Source organism: Acanthochromis polyacanthus, chromosome 14, assembly GCF_021347895.1.
Source record: "Acanthochromis polyacanthus isolate Apoly-LR-REF ecotype Palm Island chromosome 14, KAUST_Apoly_ChrSc, whole genome shotgun sequence".
NCBI lineage: Eukaryota > Metazoa > Chordata > Actinopteri > Pomacentridae > Acanthochromis > Acanthochromis polyacanthus.
In genome coordinates, this window is record NC_067126.1 from 19,780,630 (window position 1) to 19,802,060 (window position 21,431).

At 40.0% G+C, this 21,431-nt stretch overlaps 1 protein-coding gene across 1 annotated transcript in view; it reads right to left on the reverse strand.

The window, feature by feature from the left end:
* The window catches only part of LOC110969841 (anion exchange protein 3-like), a 99,216-nt gene that overhangs the window by 39,078 nt on the left and 38,707 nt on the right, over window positions 1-21,431 (reverse strand). The window contains 2 exon segments of the mRNA XM_051958617.1: window positions 803-948; window positions 15,824-16,050. Of these exon segments, the coding sequence (XP_051814577.1) occupies window positions 803-948; window positions 15,824-16,050 (373 nt within the window).

Here is a 21,431-nt window from a genome sequence, read left to right on the forward strand (position 1 = left end):
ACTTTGGCTCAAACAACGACGAATGGTGCGATCTGACACTGATGTACCTTGGCCTTGGAGTTCACCTTTAATTTCTTTGGAGGTTGCTCTGGGCTCTTTGGATACAATTCCAACGATCCGTCTCTTCAATTTGTCATCAATTTTCCTCTTGCGGCCACGTCCAGGGAGGTTGGCTACTGTCCCGTGGGTCTTGAACTTCTGAATAATATGAGCCACTGTAGTCACAGGAACTTCAAGCTGTTTAGAGATGGCCTTATAGCCTTTACCTTTAAGATGTTTGTCTATAATTTTTTTTCGGATGTCCTGGGACAATTCTCTCCTTCGCTTTCTGTTGTCCATGTTCAGTGTGGTACACACCTTTTCACCAAACAGCAGGGTGACTACTTGTCTCCCTTTAAATAGGCAGACTGACTGATTATGAGTTTGGAAACACCTGTGATGTCAATTAAATGACACACCTGAGTTAATCATGTCACTCTGGTCAAATAGTTTTCAATCTTTTATAGAGGTACCATCATTTTTGTCCAGGCCTGTTTCATTAGTTTGTTTTTTTAAATAATTATGTTAATCAACAATTCAAAAGTAATGGCTGTTTTTGATTATTTAATTTTCAATACATTTTTATTTATTGTTACTTTTGTGAGTTTCAAGTGATTTCAGTGAGAATTGTGGGTTTTTCCTTCTTTAACTGAGGGGTACCAACAATTTTGTCCACGTGTGTACATATATATATATATATATATATATATATATATATATATATATATATATATATATATATTTCTGCCACAGAGCTGCAGACCTCATGAGTTTTCTTATCTGCTGCCCTCTTCTTCTTCTTCAGGCTGGACAGTGGTGTAGAACTGTTGCTGGTCCGGGTCATCTGACATCGGGACGACTTCTTTACCAAATGGCGTCGCACCCCGGGGTTGTCCTCAAATCTGTGACCTGAAGAACAACAAGTGTTTCAAGTCAAATAAACCAGAAGATCAACATTGCTAAATTCATGATGCCTAAATTAATTCAGCAACCAACGTGACTCATTCTATAAGCAGTACCCTGAAATGCACTTATTAAGACGAGGAACACACTGAACATCCTGTTTAAGTTAGAAAATATGCTTCAGGCTGGAGAGCCAGAAATCTAATTTATAGCTCTGTAGGGTTTTCCAGCTGACAGAAGAATATCCAGTAGCGGGAGGCAAAAGCTACATGGGTGAGAGAGATTCTACAGTTAGTGTGCCATGGGAAACTGTTCCAGAGGAGGTGGTTTTGCCCCCACACATTTGTCAGTTCAAAAAAGTGATTTCAGTGTCAATTTCCTTGACCCGCAAATCATATTTTATTGAATTTAGGATAATGAGTTTTTTCATGAGACCTGTCACTGACTTGCCATGTAACAGAGCAGGAGGCTTGGATGGTCACTTCATTTGAATAAAGAAACTGGGACATCCAAAGTCAAAGGGAAATGGACTGTGGGAAGAGTGGTGCATAATTTAAGGCTATGACTACTATAGAATTGGGCAAAATAATGCATCACTGTAAGACTTAGAATGAGCTTTTTAAACTATAGATGGTAACATGTAGCTATCTGATTACATCCAGGCATCACTTAATGGTTTTGCATGTTTTAGCTGCAAATGACATTTATTTATATTTTGGTTAACTATTTTCTAGCAGAACATGATTTGATGTTACCACGCTGTAACAAGGGAAAGCCTGAAGAACACACAGTTAAGTTATAGCCTGGGGTTTTGTAAGTCATGGTAAAGATTGAGGGGACAGTTGAGTTACAGGCCTATGGCTCAATATGAGGTCTTGCTAAACAAACATTGCTTGTTTAATTTTTACATGAGCAGCTGGAGGCTGTATGCGTGCGTGAGTGTGTATAAAACTGCTGCAAGTGTTCCATTCTGCTGCGTCATGCCTTCCTCGGGGAAACACAGAGGAATGGAAATCAAAATGAAGTTAGGCTGTATTTCATTTTGGACAGCCTCCCAAGGGGAAAAGCTCTGAAGTTTGGCCTCATGTGAACTATTCTAGCTGATTTGAATGTGCTGATTTTCTCACTACAGGGCAGGGCAAAGACAAGGTAAGGAAGCGCTTCTTTACAAGCTGTCTGACTTAATCCCAGACCTTTATTCTTACTGAGTAGACAGTATGCATGGAATAACAAAGTATTTGAACCATCTACAGTAACTGAGTAACAACTTAGTGCCTCAGGCTTAAACCTGGGGGTACCCACACCTCATTGGCTAAGTTCACATTGGTAAATTCTTCAAACCATAGACTATGAAAAGTGGAATCACTTCAGGAACAGAACAGCCAACACGTAGCAGTCAAGTCTGAGTTACACATATATCTTCAATATTAAACACTGGCTTTTGACTGCTGTGGCAAATCATAGACCACTTATCACGAGATGGATGGATGGATGGATGGATGGATGGATGGATGGATGGATGGATGGATAGATGGATAGATGGATAGACTTATTGTCTGATCCACATAAAAACATGTGTGAGCTGCCTCTTGATTGGCTTTGATTGTTCACATGGGTGAACGTAAGACATGTTTGAGGTTATATTTATTCTAAGGAAAAGAAGTCAACTGGGCTTTCTCCATATTGAACCAACTGTTTTATGTCATACAGATCTATGTATAAATTTAACATTAAATAAATGCAAAGAATATCAAAAAATACATTTTTGGCTTTAAAAAAAACACAACTCAACATATTTGCAGGCTACAAATAATTAATTGTATTGCTGACCTGAGTAAAAGCAAATTATCACAAAAATCTAATATGCAGCATATTTCTAATTACATGAATAAATTTGAACTAAGCTTTAGTTCAAGACCATAGTTCAAGACCATGGTATGTGTTTTCAACCCAAACTGCTCCATACGTGATGTTCAGTAAGACTGTTCCTTGGTTCAGTACGCCCGTGGCATCCTTCAAGGCTTACAAATTAAACCAATGCAGACGTGCCAAAAATTACAGTTCCTCAAAAAGTTTTCTTAGTCTGACTCCAAAGTAGAGCCAGTCCCCACAGACCCCCCATGTGAAAATGTCAAACACAAATGAACAGCCCGGTACAAAAAAGACAAGTTTGGTCTCTATAGATATTTTCCTTCATGCATGATAACTATACACCTAATTAAATTGTACTATATAGCCCACAAGTTTAAGTGTTGCAGAGTTAAGGGAGTGGCCAGTTTGAGCAAAAGGTGGATGCCATCGCAGCACTGTTCCTGGCCTACTCCAGTTCCACTAATGCTCCATCTTTTCACTCATTTATGAATAACTCAGGAGTTAGGAGGAATCAGGAACTGTCAAGAGGGCAATTGCCGAAGCCACCGCAATGAGCTTCAACACAGCTGTTCGGGACACCCTATGCAAATCTATGGATGACGTCATGAAGGATCATCAATCTTTTTGTAAAGTCTTGGGGTATGTCCTGAAAGCTAAAAAATACTGTAAGAAATGGTCCTTTTATCTACAATGTCACACTCCCAGAACATTAATTCATTTCATCCAGAATGTTTTGACATTTCCTATTGGTTAGCTACAACATGCCGCTAGTACATGTTTTACTGTCCAGTATACAAACATGGAAGTGAGGTACTTTTCAGTAAGATGTCCTCTGTTTATTTTGATATCCTTTGGTTGGATGACCATGAAAAACTTGAATTATGTTGTAAAAGGGGAACCTTTTTCATGGCAGAGGTTCTTTGCCAGGCCTGGGACAGAAGACAACATATTTTGCTTGTGAACTGAGCAGCAGAATAATGTGTTTTGGAAGTATTGCTGCAATGCTAGTATAGTGGTGTCTTGTAAACCCATGAGGATTGGGCCCGCTTGTGTGCATGACACAAAAATAATAAAATTAATCAATCAGTACAGTCAGCTACGTTAGCTAACTACATGTAGCACGGATACCACTGCTGTCAGAATGACAACCTTAAACGGGAGTCCAGAACTACCACTGAGTGAAAGCAGGAAGAAGTCAATTTGACACAAAACTTTGCCACCACTTTTGAAGTGTCTTCAGAGCATTTCAGTATGTGAGTTGTGAACTGTTATTTATGATGGTAACTCTTACAGACTATAGAGCATGAATAATCTGACTCAGATGTGACTAACAGCGATACCTTGGCGTAAATAACAGCCAAAGCAGATCATTAGATTCTTTGTGACAATGAGATGAAGAGTACTTAAACAGAATAAATGAAACTATGCCATGATAACAGCCAGTCAGTGTTGCAGGTATGTCATGAACTAAAATACAAGAGGATCATACTTGATGATAGTGCTACAGGAAAACTCAGTTTTTCACCAGAGCTTTAACGATAATTTGTCTAGAAATCCTAAATATATGTACCAAATATATCAATCCACTCAGTAGATGTGGACATCATAAGGAACATGAAAGGATGTTGGTCAAACTTACTGTTACTAGAGGGGAAAGGGCATTATCAGTTGATAGAATTCACCCTCTAGGGACTACAAATTTTGAAAATATGATATTAGAACACATTAGCTCACTGCTTTTAATGCCATTTTTGGTCACAAAGTTGCTGTGCTGAAGTAACTGAGTTAGGACACTAGAGTCTCATCGGTGCATCGCCTAGCAAGTCGCCTTCAAGTGAGGTATTCAGGGAACAATGGAAAATTAGTCTGCAAGTAGGCAGATATTGAGCCAGTAAGGCATTTTGGGGATAATATTATTTTCTATCTAGCTTCCTGGAGGTTCACAGAATTCAAATAATGAAGATCCTTCTTCATGAACTCATTCGTAAATTAACAGGAAAGCTACACAACATGGAAGTGAAAGCAGTGCTCTGTTTATGTGTGAAAATGCACAAGAAAATTATTTTATTTATAAAGTCAAGTACAATTAATAATTGTGGTAAACAGGCTACTTGCAATTGTCACTGCTATTATGACAATCTCTTTGACCACAAGGATTTAAATCAATGAACATCATAGTCAACTGATTGATTATGATTTACACTGGTTTAAATCCTTGATTAAGAGCAAAAAAAAAAACTAATTTGCTGATGCCTTTGCCAGTGTTTCACCATATCAAGACGGTTTTTAATGGCTGGCAATCGAAAATTAGCTTTGACCAATACAGGCCAATACAGATGTATTCTCATACATAACCAACCTAATCACTCTAGAATATTTAATGATTTTCATAAAGAGTTCTTCATGTCATCTAGTGAATTTATTTCTTATTCCAAGAACAAATTATTGTAATGTCAGTTTTTTTCCATTATCATGCAGCCTTTGACTGAACTTATCAGTGCTTATAATGTGGTATCATGTTGCATTCTGACCACTTCAATTTCTTTTCTATGTGCTAAAAATTAGCTTTATCAACAGACTAATTTGTCATGTCTCTAAATAGGCATAAAAGAGCAAAACTACACAGGGTTTGTCAATGAAATATCTTTCCGCTCTAGCTATGGCTGAGCCCAAAGCCAAATGAGTGGTGCTGGATCAATAGAAAAGTAGGAAACAGCAGCCCCATGTCAATTAACTCAATACTGTGAACAACTTTGCTCTGTGTGTGGCCATGAATGAGCTATATGACCATTAATTCCACTAGTAGTGAGCTGCATAGTCAATGGAAACAAGTGAGCTTCTGTCCATTGATTATTTTTGTAAAAATAGAATGGCTTGTCCGTGTAAATTTTTCCCATTGCTACCATTGCATCAGAACCTCGGAAGCATGACGTAACTGCCACTAATGTCAAATGCGCATGATTTATAGCTCTTCACTGAATGTACGGAAATGAAGTGCTAGCCAGCAAGAGGTGAATCGCCACAGAAAGATAAGTTCACGCGACTTACGTATAGGCTCGAGTGGGGACCCCAGCTGGGTGTGGATTGACTCAAGCAAGTCGCAGTCATCAAAATCCAAAACAAACTCTTCCAAGTCTTCAAACCCGTCCATATTTGATGATGAGCCGTGGCGCTCATGCTGGTGCTTGTTTGGGGTGCCGAGGCCTTTCTGGACACTGGTCCGACGTTCTGGTCCATGGAGGTCAGTGCAAGGCTTCTTATCAGAGGTGTCATGTCCTTGGTTGTCCTGTCCCTCAATGTCTGTCATCTCCGCGGTCGGTACCTCCTCCTATCCACCTCTCTCCAAGTGGACACACTGCTCATCCAGGGCTTCCAACTCTTGAACGCCGTTGCTCTCCGTGGGTCACTGTTCTAAAGAACCTGGGTCCACCTGCCTCTTTGTACTAGTTGTGCAAATGCACCTATGTCCAAACAAACCCACTCTTAAGTGCTGAAACTCTCAGAGAATTCGTCAATGACAATATTCCCCTTCCAGTCAAAAAATAAATATACACAAGATTCCCAGTGTGACAAAAAATAGTTATCGCCTTAAATCCAAGTAAAATGTTGATGCCACACCCTCAGGCAGAAGCCCCCCAGTTGGATCCACAATCAGACAGATACATAAATGGTAGCATTTGCTTTTGCTGCATCTCCAAAAGGATGTATTGATAAGGGATGGTCTACTGAGTGAGACCCGCCTGTCAGCCAGTTGTTAGTGCCGCCTTTTGTAACGATGTCCACAGCCTATTGATCTTCACTGATGCCGGAAAAGCAAGAAAGAGAGAATCAGAGCAGACGACCTGATGCCTGTTGTTTCCATAGTGCTGCCATCATTTTCAAAGCATGTGATATGTAGGAGGGTAAAGGTCAAGTTCCAGAGGCTGGTGCCTCCACCTGAACTGCATTAAATTGGAAAGCCAAGGAGAGTACTGAGAAGTATAAAAACAATACCATCAAAATTAAGCCCAACTGATTAGAATAGCAGTATAACGCCCATTGGTTGTAGCACCCTGCTTAGTGGAGATATCATGGGGCTAATTCTCAGACAGAGCCGTGCCATTACTGTCCCTGCGTCTCTATGGAAACCATGCATCCCTGAGGTGTTGTGTGGTCTGACTCGTCTACAACAGGTGCACCAATGAGAGCTTGAGAGGACCCGCCATAAAAACGTGCTCCACATGCTCTAATGTTGCTGTTGTGACTCACCGTCTTCCTTTTGTGTTCGTGCCTGCAGTACAATACTGACTTCAGTTTATTAACATAAACGCACAACCACTGTGTCTCTACATAGAATCTGAACTTGTAGTTGCGGTCAATTAAATGACACTTCCAATTGGTTTATACTGCTTCAAGGCAGATTATAAAACGTATTAGTGCAGTTAATTATAAAACTGAACAATCCCTGGAAAATATATAAATAGAACACATTTGTCTAACCTAAGCTGTGAATGCCATTTAAATTTAAACTGTGATTTTCTCCTATAATGTACAGTCTGAAGCAAATGATGGTCTTCAAAGTACAGAGTGTCCCTAAAGTCTGGACACATACAAAATCTCATTAACTATACATTTTCTGCCTCAACAGATTAGATATGGTTTTGTTGAAAGAAGAAAGAGTTGAACTGGTACTTCTCAGTGGATGTGAAGGATGGACATATCGAAAGACAGCAGATGAATTCAATGCATGTCATCCACTTGGTTTTTCCACGGTGGCAAAGGTGGTAATAAAGTTTAAAGAAATGGGCAGTGTCATGGACAAACCCTGTTCTGGATGACCAAATGTATCAGCTGAAACTAAAGAATTGGACATGGCTAAAATTCATTCTAGCCCCCCAAAAATCACTGCCCTAACCCTATCTTTTGATATGTTCATCCTTAACGTCAGCAGTACCAGTTCAACTCTTTCTTCTTTCAATAAAGCCATATTTAATTAATGGAGGCAAAAATGACAGTCAAGGATATTTCCTATGTGTGCAGACTTTAGGGACACCCTGTATTATAGTTTCACCATGCCCTTCAAACATATCATGTTTGCAGCTGTTTGTTGTCTTGCAAGATTGGCAGCAGCTCCCCCAGGGCACATACAGTGGGTACGGAAAGTATTCAGACTCCTTGAAATTTTTCACTCTCTGTGTTATTGCAGCCATTTGCCAAAATCAAAAAAGTTCATGCCATGAGTCTTCTTGGGAATGACGCAACAAGTTTTTCCACACCTGGATTTGGGGATCCTCTGCCATTCTTCCTTGCAGATCCTCTCCAGTTCTGTCAGGTTGGATGGTGAACGTTGGTGGACAGCCATTTTGAGGTCTCTCCAGAGATGCTCAATTGGGTTTAGGTCAGGGCTCTGGCTGGGCCAGTCAAGAATGGTCACAGAGATGCTCTGAAGCCACCATTGAGAGATCTCTCAATTGTACAGAGTCCTTCAAAAAAAATCCTGGATCCAGACGGTGATCCGGATCACCTCCAAAATCTCATTGATTGTTACTTTTGCTCTTCTGGACATTCTGTAAAAATTTGGTGAAAATCCGTCCATGACATTTTGAGTTATGCTGTTAAGAGACAAACAGACAAACAGATGGCCTGGCGAAGGTCTGCGCTCTCCGAGTGCTTTTCTAGTTCTGGTTCTGTCTTCTTGTATATGTTCTTTTTTCCTCTCTTATCTGAGAGTCACATAACTATGTTTAAATGCCAGTGTTACTCAATTAGTTCACTCCATGTATGTACTCCTGTATAGATTGCTGATATGCCACAATTGTGACCCAAGTATTAGCTTCATTTCCTAGCAAATGGTCACAAAATCATGGCAGCAGAGATTTAGAAGCATTAAACTGTCAATAGTGATCTTAAACAGACAATATGGCATGACTCAGATCCTAGTCCTGAAAAACATCTTGTTCAGGTCTCAACATCGAGTCTTTCTCTCCCTAGCATCACCATCTTCAGTGCACCATTCTTCATATAGGCTCACATAGCAAACCTTCCACTGTTCGATGTTCTATATGCTCACAGAACTAGAGCTATGTCCATTATTTCTTCTTATTTTGCTGCACTCAGAGTTGACATCGCAGTTGAATCTGTCAGATTCTACATGGCACAGTACCAGATGAAAAGGCCAAATACAGCTTTCTTTAAACATCTTCCTGCAGTGAACAACCAGGATCACGACTGCACTCTCACAGGTGTCCTCCTAGATACTTTAGAAGTAGCTGCAACAGTAAAACTATCTGTTACACCATGGTGACAAGTTGTGAACCAAGTTGTCAACCTTCTTTCATGAAAAGAACAAACTGTCACAATTATGGTCATCAAAGTTAAGTCTGAAAGCATTAGTATGTGTTTTAACCCATGAAAAGAGGGCTGGTTTGGATTTGTCGATTATTTTTGTGAGAAACCATGGTATGCACACAACCACACAACCATACAGATAAATCCTCTTTTAGAGTAGCAGTTGTCTGTGGTTCACAACTACTGAACCACATATGAGGATTTGTACAGATCACAGATCAGCTATGGTCTATTACACCACTCACTACTGACACTTGGCCTGCTGATGAAGACTTAATAAAAAGCACTCTGTATTGTATTGATGTTTGAAAAGCAGAGTGTTGTTCCTCTCTCTGAGAAATAATGTTTGACTGGGATCTGTTAAGGACTGAGAAATACAAAGACATATCACATACATTTAATGCAATCATTTTGCAAAATCCATCCATTATCTATACACCGCCTAATCCTCATTGGGGTCGCAGGGGGGCTGGAGTCTATCCCAGCTGACTTAAGGGTAGGTTATGCTTTCCGCACTAACGTGCTGCGCGGAAATGAGATGCTTGGAAATCCGCTCAGGAGAACATGTGTGGCTTTTAACTCCATGCAGCGTCTGCTCCCAAACTGCAGGGGCGGTGTATCGCAACCACAAATCCACCTAGTCTATTCTAGTACTAAACTAGAGTAGAAGAAGTTTGCTGTTGTTTACACTACTTACAACACGCCATTTTACCAAATAGCTGCCTTTCAGCAGTTATTTTTAATTTCATGCCATGAATTATTTATAACTCGGTTATCACAGTGATCTGTGTGATGAATCATATAAATGCCTGTATTTCGCGTTCCTGTTCTTCCGCCAGTTTTTCGTGTGTCTCCGTCTGCATCGTTAGAAAAATTTGGAGGTGCACAACATGGAAATTTTCCGCTTGAGAAAGGCCGTGTGAGGGGACATGGCTATTAAAATGACATAATTCGTCCGCACTGACCCATACAAACCTTGTGGATGTGTCAAGAATAAAACAAGCTATAGGATGAATGCAGGGGACACCCGGGACAGGTCACCAGTCCATCACAGTGCTACACTTAGAGACAAACAATCGCACTAACATTCACACCTGTGGACAATTTAGAATTAACCTGAACATGTTTTCGGATTGTGGGAGGAAGCTGGAGTACCCTAGAAAACCCATGAATGCACAAGGAGAACATGCAAACTCCATGCAGAAAGATCCCAGACTCAGGCTGGGATGGGAACCAGGGATCGTCCAGCTGCAAGGCAACAGTGCTAACCACCATCCACTGTGCAGCCCTACTTTGCAAAATGAGAATATTATTTCTACATAATCTATTGTCACCTATTTTAGCTCGTAGGTCACAAACAGACTAAAACTATTTCACAGCATAACTTCTACAATTCTACAATTTCATTTAGCAGACGCTTTTGTCCAAAGCGACGTACAACACAAGCAAGAATTCAGACATAAGGAAAAACCTGTAGTAAGTGCAAAAAGTGCTTCAAGTGCGATTGGTCAAAGGTGTTGCCATCAAGTTGGAGAAGAATTGCCAACCCCCCCCCCCCCTTTTTTTATATATATATTTTTTTAACTTTGTCAGCGCTAAATAAATGCTGGGTTTTGGACCACCTGACTTATTCTACCCCTAAGGTGGAGTCAGATTAAGTGCCAAGGTGTTCTCTAACCAATTGAGTCTTCAATTGTCTTTTAAAAGTAGAAAGGGACTCAGCAGAATGCATAGAGTTTGGTAATTTGTTCCACCATTTGGAAACAACAGAGGAGAAGAGTCTGGCTAGAGATATTGAGCTGTGCTGGGCTGGAAGCACCAGGCGTCTCTCACATGCAGAGCGAAGTGGGCATGATGGGGAGTAGACCTGGATCAGGGAATCCAGGTAGGCTGGGGCCGTTCTTGTAAATGTTTTGTAAGCCAGGAGGAGAGTTTTGAATTTGATTCTGGCTGCAACTGGAAGCCAGTGAAGAGAGATGAACAGGGGAGTGACATGAGCTCTTGAGCTCTAACTTAGCACCTAAAAACACAGTTTTAACAGTGGATGCACTTGAAGCTCAAGTGAGCAGAATGGAACAGATGACCATAAACAGGTGATATTTGTGGCCCATCAATATGAAGCTTTAGTCGCTACAAATCCGATAGCTCGCTCTGTGTGACTCTCGATGCCCTGCTTTCCGTTTCCAGATGGGTCAATGATTGCTCTGCTCTGGTAAAGCAGGAAAGGCCAGAGGCAGGGTCACTGCTGAAGGGGAATCGACTGCACCCTCTGTTAATTAATGCGCCCTGATGGAGAGACGTTTTTTCTTTGGCTACGAGTGTTGCCTGCCAGGCTTTCTCTCCTGTTGTTGCTTGCCATTATTTTCATATCATTTACTTTTCCCTTCCTGTTAATTACAGACAATTAGGTTTCAGTCTGCATCTTGGGAGAACAACAGCTTTGTCTTCTATCCTGAATAGCAATTGCAACATGAGTGAGATATCAGTTTCATTTATTAATTTTTAAAGAAGACTAAATAAATTAAAAACACATGTTAAGATAAATTAAAAACACATGTTAAGTGTATTCTCAGCTGCAGTGAGCCTGTTCTTGACATGCTTGATCATGCATTGGTTACATTCTAGCAACCTACATGTGCTAATCATCTACAGAGAGCATATGAGCGGATGCTGAGATTTTTCTGTCTTGCATCCTTTGTGTGATTGTGTTGGAGGCTTATTTTAAACTGTGCATGTGTGGGCCAGGAGCTGTGTGGGTTGGTTTCATGAGACAGAATGTGTGGGATGCCCATGGTAGAGCCAAATCACAAGCAGCAGCGTACAAAACTTGTCAATGATCAGCCTCAGTGCAGCAAGAGATTCAGTAGATGTGGTAACAGACGTCCCAGGTGGAGCCGCATGTATAGGAAGCAGGAATAATAGCAATATTTTGTTATTATGGTTATCAGAAGTGACTAAGTGACTGAACCAATACTGTTGACATGAAATCCATTATGTGGATGGGGAGCTAATGAAAACATGTTGTCTTCACCCACTGAGAAGATCTCATTATAGTTAAGAGGAAAGACTGGAGTATAATGGATAATGGTCGCTGTTGTGCATTTGAATGTCAGGATATGACATTTACAAGACATTTAAATGCACTTTTTTTGTCCTGCATAGGAGGTGTTTAGATGATGGAAAATAAGCAGAAGTTAATATTTAATATAGTCAAGATTTCATAAATTGCATAGAATCTTTTCAGATTTTCTCAAGCTTACGAGCAGCTGCTGAGACATCAGTGAAGGAAACTATTGACAACCAATGAACTGCCACAAAAAAAAAAAAAAAAACTTTGAATATATAAGGGAAACAAAAAGTGAAAATAATATCTCTTATTATGCAGGCCCTTTATCAATTTACCAAAAAGGAACAGACGTCACAAAATAAAATTTTAAAATCTAAATAGTTTCAGTAATAGACAACCGTGTAGTAATACTTTCAATGGCCAGTAGAGGGAGCTCAATTGTATCTGCAAATGATAACTACTGCCTTGAATCCAGAATGCAGATGAAGGAACTTTGAGACCAAAACATATCGTGTATCCTTTATGGACACATTTAAATGTTTAAAATGTTCTCTTGCAGGTAAAATGGATGCTGACAATCACTTTCCTTTACTGTTGGTTTGAGTGTGGGAGCTCAAAGACGAGATTAGCTCATTTTTGGAGTTAATCGGGAATACTGATGATTTTCCTGAGCTGCGCGACAGAGATTGGCTGTGATTTTGCTTTTGCCGTGGACATACTGACGCACATGAATGAGCTGACTGTGAAGCTGCAAGGGAAAGATCAATTTGTGCACGAAATGTACACAAATGTGACAGCCTTCAAAGCCAAACTGACTTTATTCTCAAGACAAATGTCAAAAAAAAAAAATCCTTTCCATTTCCTTCCATTTCCCTGCACTGGCGACGCTGACCGAGGCCAGTGGACATGTGATGAAATATAAGGAATCACTAGAAGACCTACACAGAGAATTCTGCTGTCTGTTCTCTGATTTGGAAAAAATTGACAAGACATTTCAGCTGGTATCATGTCCCTTGTCACAAGACCCAGAAACAGCACTTCAGGAGTTGCAGTTGGAACTGACTGATATTCAAAGGAGAAGTTCAGCTCCCTTAAACTGAATGACTTTTACTCTTCACTAACTAAAGCCAAATTTCCCAACATTTGGAAGATGGCACAGAGGACGTTGGTGTTGTTCGGATCTACCCACGTATGTGAGCAGACATGTGATGAACATCAACAAAGCACACCACAGATCCCAGTTAACTGATGAACACCTCAGATCCATCCTGAGAAGTGCCAAAACCAAACTGACACCAGACTTTGATGCACTGGCAGAAAAGGGTGACCAATAACACTGTTCCCACTGAAACTGAATGTGAGTATTCTTTCCTTTGTCAGTATTGTCTTTAACATGTCATTCATATTAGTTTGCACAATCTCCAACCATCTGATGCTGGCCTGGCCCGTCTGTCGAATTTCAAAAGTCAATGTGTCCCCTGAACCAAAAGGTTTGCCCACCCCTGGTCTAGAGTATGTGCATGTTCAACAATTTAAGTTCTTTTTCCATCAAAATATTCATGTGTGACCACATCAGTTGCAATAGAGATGTGGCAGTTATAAGAATAATGTCTTTACAAACACATCTGGTGCTATCATGGAGGCCTGATGAGGAAATGGAGGAGCACAGTCACTGACCGATGTATAACAACCTAGAAAGAGAAACATCACAAAGATCCCCCCACGACATTGTTGTGGTGTGGGTGAAAACTAAAACTGAGTCATCTAAGAAGGTGCTTTTAGAAATGGAGGGAACCAACTGCCATTCCCCTGCTCAGAGGCCTGTATATCTTAGTAGCAGTGAACAAATACAAAGGTAGTTCTTCAATCAGACTTTAAAGTGCCCCTGAAATCTGATCATTTAGTAAGTCACTACCGCATTGAAACTGTTTCATATAAAAGTCACTCTTGTATCTGTAGACAGGGACAACCACAGTTCACCTGTTTTTGGGACAAAAATATATTTCTGAATGCCTGCACTGCATTTGAAAAGCATTTCTAACATTTAGTTCACCACAAATCTGGTACAATGAAGGAAACTCTTCCAAAGTATCTTATGCACATGCAATATAATGTATATATGTAGACATAGTGCTGTCCAGTATACAGTCAGCAACAACGTTTCTGCTGGTACAAATCCTTTGCACCACTCAGCTTTGATTGATGACTGATTGAATGGCTTCTTTGCAACACTACTATAGCAAGCTACGTTCTGTCTGACAGGCTTACCTCAAACTGAAACTGGGGACTAACCCTAACCCAAAAATCCTTTCTGTAAACAACACCCCTTGTCAGTGTGCAGAGTGCTACATGTCAAACTCTAGTCATGACAACCGTACTTTGAGTTGCTGCCGTGCTACACAGCAACTTGAGAAGAAAAGTCAGTTACAGCTAAAAATAACATCAGAATGATGACCCATATTTTTGTTTTCTTCAACTTTTCCAAAATGTGTTGTCAACTGAGGACTGGTTCCCTGAAATAATTCATAGCGCTGATAGTGCAACACCTATATTCCAAACCAACGCATGTTTTTTGTCATTTTATTTCCAAATAGCTTCCATTCACTGTAACAAACGTTGCATCAAAATAGAGTTTTTGGCTACAGTCATGAGTCAGGTGCAGTCATCACTAGAGCTGCATCAGAGTGCAACACTGCAAAGTTTTGGTAGCATAGCACAGCAGCACTACTAGAGTGAAAACGCTATTCTGACTACTCTGGAAGACGTACCACCAGAAAGGCACAACCAAAGCACTGTCTGTTCATTCACAGCGAGAGCTTTTTGATATCGTTTGTCCTTGTAGCTGCTAAATATAATCACAATGCTGAAAAAATAACTGCAAATGGCCAATTATAATAACTATTACAAAAAGTGTTAAGTGGCAGCCGTAGTTAGGATAAAAACTGCCACACATCTCTTTTTAAGAACTTCAAAATGGTAACAAAAATAGCAATGAGATCATACACTTTATGAATAATATGTGAGGAAATCAAAATGATTATATGAGTTGTTTAAAGTGAACTTACATATACAACAGGTCCACATCCAGTTTGTATTTGCCCGCATGTCACTTGCTACTAAAGATACAACTTACACTTAATTCCATCTGTAAGTTAGAAACTGTCAGAAAATTTAAAAGTCACAATTTTGAGGACTATCTAGCTTATATGTAGCTTCATAACACACTATTTTTCAGAGACATAAGAACATAGATGAATTCTACCTGCCCTGAATGAGCTGTTAGTTTTAACAACACAGAAACAAAACAATACACAATCCCTTTTGAATGTGTTTCAATTGGCTATATTGTGGTATGAGCTGCACAGTGGATTGGTGGTTAGCACTTTCACCTTGCAGCTAGAAGATTCCCAGTTCGCCTTCCCAGCATTGATGGATAGACTCCAGCCCCCCAGCGACCCTAATGAGGATTAAGTGGTGTATAAATGATGGATGGATAGATGTTGTAGTATGCTTATGTATACAATCAGAGCCACTGTCATCCAGTGCGTAAAATCCCCCAACAGGGCTTCCACACAGTGCACCTGAGAACCTTTTATTACACAGTATCTTTCTTACTCTTCATGTCATCCAGATCAGCGCTGGCCAACATCTGGGCCTCGGCCTCATCAGTGGGCACCTGCTGGTAGACGGCAGTCTCCAGAGCAGTCATGCTGCCGATGCAGATCCGCTCCCGAAGGTCATAGTTGCTTCGCTGGGCCCCTGGCAGTCGATGGTGGACAGGCTTCCTGCGGAACCAGCCGCGGTTGGAGGTCGAACTGGAGGGATCTGAGCCTGGGGGAACACTGACGAAGGCAAAAGATTTTGGTGAGAAAAATGTAAACTTTATTAAATGCTGCCTTAAGCGATCCACATTACATGACATTAGGAAACAAGAAAAGCACTCAGGGAGCTGCTTAGTCGTTGGACGATTTCCAACAGATGAAATCTTTAAACAATTCGTGGTCTGCAGCGGTGGACTTGTAGCAGGATCACAATCATGTGATCGTCAGCAGGCAGCTTACCTAGTGTTCACTTGTTGTCATAGCTACAGTAACGATGTGATGCCATCTTGCAGAGACACACAAATCTTTAACAAATCCACAGATCCAGACCATAAGCTAAATCACTGCCAAAATCTAATCAGTTGGTCCTTGTGTCATTTCTGACCTTCCCTGAAAATTTCATCCAGAGCAGTTAGTTCGTGTTTGAATAATGTTGTTAACAGAAAGACAAACAGACAAACCAAAGCCGATCATAACTCATTTCTTTCTTTTTGTTTCCTCCAAGATTTTATGTCATTCATTCTGTCCAGTGATGCATTTACAAACTGACTTCACAACATTAAATTAAACACAAGTGTTTAATAAAATCTGCAAAATGACACATCCACTTCTGTGACTCTTGGTGGCAATGCTCTCATTTAACCAACAGAGGGCTTCACAACACAGCAACAGACCTGGATCTACTCAACAAGCCTCTGAGTCATCCTGAGCTGTGCTCATCCAAACACAGAAACACAATATTACATGGCACGGGCATCGTGGCTGTCCCTGTGCTTTTATCCAGCCACAAATCCAGACACAAACACCTGAATCACCATGGAGCCCCTGACCTCCCAGGAGTGGACCCCATGCATAATTCAAAGCATCACCAAATAATTCATATTCTGATGGTTATGCATGTAAGATAGCCAGATGGGTCGTATATTATGTAGGATTAAGCAGGAGCCATTAGTGGATGGTAATTGCCTTAAGAAGTGCATGAGCTATTAGTGGTGATCTCTTTGAGGGTTATAGTACTAATGAAGCAGCTGAAGACATGCTCATATATCTAAAAATATAGCCTCTGTATGCAAAGAGAGAAGGAACAATACGCTATTGTTGTCTGCTCTATCTTGCTTTCTGTCCTTTGATGCTCAGAAAAGCATCTGACTTGTTTAAAGTTTTCAAATTTAGAACACAAAATAAACCTTTGAAGAGCAAATGAATTATCTTTAATCAATTGGTGTATTCACTTCCTATGCATATCTGACATGAAAAAATGCTACTCTTTGTCTGGCCAGCAGGTAGCTGTTAAATCTGCTTGGGAGAATTTAACTAGTCGCTGGAAAGCAAGTCCACAGAAGGTGTATTACACCGCAGGTAACCACAGCAACGCACCCCTGTGTGAGGTATGTTTTATTACCAGTAAACTCTCCCTGGTAAAATTGCTCTGCAGCAACAATAGCATCAACTGACAGCAAATAATCTTTGTAGCCGCATAATCAATAACTGCTTACATAAAGTATTTTCAGATTCAAGATTCAAGATCTTTATTTGTCATAAACACAACTAAACACAATTCTGCCAAGGCTGCTCAGTCGTTGTATAATTTCAAACTGCTGAAATCTTTAAAAAATGTGTGGATCCAGACTAAAAGCCACATCACTGCCAAAATCTAATCACTTGGCCTTTGCGCCATTTCTGACCTTCCTTGAAAATTTCATCCAAATCCGTTTTTGAGTAATGTTGCTAAAAAACACACAGACACAAATTAACACCAATCTTTACATTATATATATATATATATATATGCAACTGATTTTTAATGGAATTTCTACATAGGGGTACAGAGGAACATTTCCAGCAACCATCACTCCTGTGCTCTAATGCTACATTGAGTTAGCTAATAGTGTTGAAAGGCTAACTGATGATTAGAAAACATTTGTGAACATGAAGCTGATTGTCTGTTGAGTCTAGTTTTCCAGGTTCAGCAGGCGGACAGCCTGTAGGAAAAAGCTCCTCCACATCCTCTCTGTGTTTTAGCATCTTTAAGTAGGTTATTTTACTTTAATGGCTCATGACTTTAATTCTGTCTCGCTGCTTTGATCAGATTTGTTTTCAGCCTCAGCAGGCTGATGTTTCCAGCAGCAGCGGTTCTAATAAACATTCTGGATGCTAGTTGTCCAGCATCAGACAGCAGAGAGACTACATTAGCATTTAGCTGGGGAACATTACTGAGGCATTTATATATTTATCTGATCAGTTTGTCTACACTAAAGCAGAGCAAAAAAATATAAAAGCAGACATCTTTAACATCTGCTAACATGTGGCAATCACCAAAGATGAAAAATGAAGCCAACTCAGAAGTGTAAAGAACTGCAGTTTCTCTAATGGCCACTTGAAATTGGCTCCAAAAGCAAGTCAGTCCCAGTAGACCCTCATGTCAAAGTGACCAACTATACAGCAGGAATAAACATGTTTAAACACTGGAACCAAGAACTGGACAGTGTGAATATTTGAAATAATTCACCAGTTTAAACTGGATATACACTACCAGTCAAAAGTTTGGACACACCTTCTCATTCAATGGTGTTTATTTACTTATTTTATACATTGTAGATTAATACTGAAGACAACTATAACAGAACACATATGGAATAATGTTATAAACAAAAAGTGTTAATCTTCACTATTAGTATACAATGTAGAATATAATACAAATAAATAACAAGCGTTGAATTTGACTGGTAGTGTATCTCTTACAGTAAGGCATATTGAAGGACATGGCCACTTTGAGCGACAGGTGGGTTCTCACATTCTACCCTTTTGTTCATTGTTGAATTAGCTAGGAGTTAGCAGGACTCAGGTAGCATCAAAATGGCGACTACCAGAGCCATCACACTGAGCTTCAAAATCACTGTTCATGGCATCCACATGCGAAGTCGTGGAGGGTTCGTTCATGTAAAATGATACACTTTAGTAGTTACACCTTTCTAGTCCTGGGTTGGACCCTCTCTTGCTTTCAGAAATGCTCTGATTTCTTGTGGCATAGATTCAACAAGATTCTGTAAACATTCCTCACAGTTGTTTGTCCATATTGGCATCAAGCAGTTACTGCATCTTCTTAATGATGTCACCCTCCCATTCCACCACTTCCCAAAGATACTCTATTGGATTGAAATCTGGTGACTGTGGAAGCCACCTGAGGGCAGTGAACATGAACTGTCATGTTCAATAAGCCAAAATAATATGAGATTTACAACATGGTGTGATACCCTGCAGACTGTAGCAATTAGAGGATGGGTACTCTGTGGTCATAAAGGGATGGACATGGTTAGACTGTGGCATTTAAATGTGGCTCAGTTTGTACGGAGAGGTCCAGAGTGAGCCAAGAAATTATCTCCACACCATTACACCACCACCACTGGTCTAAATTGTTGAAACAAGGAAGGATGGATTTATGCTTCCATGGTTTTAACGCCAAATTCTGGCCCTTCCATGAAAATATCACAACAAAAATGAGACTCCACATACCAGCTTGTCATTTTCCAATCTTCCATTGTTGAATTTTAGTGAGTGTATGCCCAGTGTAAACTTAATGTTCTTAGCTGAGAGGAGCAGAAGCTGCTGTGCTCTTTTGCTCTAAGCTTTGACATATTGTGCTTTCGGAGATGCCTTTCTTTGGTTGCAATAAGTGGACATTTGAGTAGCTATTGCCTTTCCATCAGTTCAAAAACAGTTTGGTCCGTCTTTTCTGGTCTCTATGATGAACACAGCATTTTCATGCAGAGAATCACTGCTCACTGGATGTTTTTTGTTTTCCATTTTCTGATCATTCTCTGTAAATCTTAGAGAGGGTTTTCCATGAAATTCCCACTAGATCAGCAGTTTGTAAGGTACTCAAAATGCTTGTCTGGCACCAACAGTATTGCCACGCTCAAAGTCACTTAAATCCCGTCCACATTCTGATGCTTGTTTGAACTTCAGTGGATCCATTCAGTCATCTCTACATGCCTACATTTGACTGAGCTTCTGCCAGGTGACCAGCTTATTACTTCAAGGAATGCAGCGCAGTTATGTGGCAATTGGTGTATGTTTGCTTGTCTGTCTGTTTGCAACATTATTTAAAAACTGACCCATGGATTTCAATTAAATTTTCAGGGAAGCTCAGAAATGACAAAAGAACCAAGTGATTAGATTTTGGCAGTGATGCTTCTTATAGTCAGGATCTACGGATTTGTTAAAGATTTCTGTATCACTGTGAGATAGCAGCACAGCGCCACTGTAACTACGACTACAAGTGAACACTACATCAGCTACCTGCCGACAATCACATGATTGTGATCCTCCTAAAAATTTTCTAATCATCAATTAGCCTTTCAACAATATTAGCTAACACAATGTAGCATTACAACACAGGAGTGATGGTTGCTGGAAATGTTCCTCTGAACCCCTATGTAGATATTCCATTAAAAATCAGCCGTTTCCAGCTAGAATAGTCATTTACCACATTACCAATGTCTAGACTGTATTTTTGGTTCATTTAATAACTTCTTTTCTGTCGCAAATAAGGGCATTTCTAAGTGGGCCCAAACTTTTGAACGGTAGTGCATGTGCCCATATGAAGATATTTATGAAAAGGGGCTCTACACTGTAAAAAGTAAATCTGACAAGGCTAAAAATGCTTTTTTGTCTGACAAGATATTACTTTATACCAGACAGTTTTTTTAATCTTAGAGCATTTCAGTTATTTCAAGCTTTGTTGGTCACTTCATTATCTTAATGACACATTTTAACTTGTTACTGAGATCTTATTAGCAGTTTTGAGTATTTTCATGCTTAAAACGGGAATTGCCAGAATTCTGAAGCTGTTTGATCAACACTGACAAGAGCAAAACTGCTTTGTGGACATCAGGATTTTTGTCCTATTCATCTCTGCATATATATTCAGAACAAATGACCAAATTACTTGTTATTGTTAATCAAGTTTTGTATCCACCATGATAGGCAGACATGTCTTCTGAGTCCTAAACAAATAAGTGTAGAAATGTAACGTGGTGTCCCCAGTGCGTCCGGGAAGTTGACGGTTTGTAGCTGCACTTATATATGTTAGCTAAAGCCAAACACATTTTCTGCCTTATTGAGTGGTTCCGTATTTGCTCCATTATGTTTAAGGTTCATTTGGTCATACAGTTTTTTCTTCACCTTCACTAGTAGCAAAGCGGTGGCACCATGAATGCAGTGGATTGCTGGGTTAATGATATTGATTAGCGTGCTCACAATGATGCGCTTCTCATTGTCGAAAGTAAAGAGCTGTGAAAAGAGACTCAAAGTCTCTTGCTGAGATCTGTCAAGAGTGACTCACCACTCAACGTGGCATTGAAATTCATTTCTTTCTTTAGACAAGCACATTTCTTGTAGTT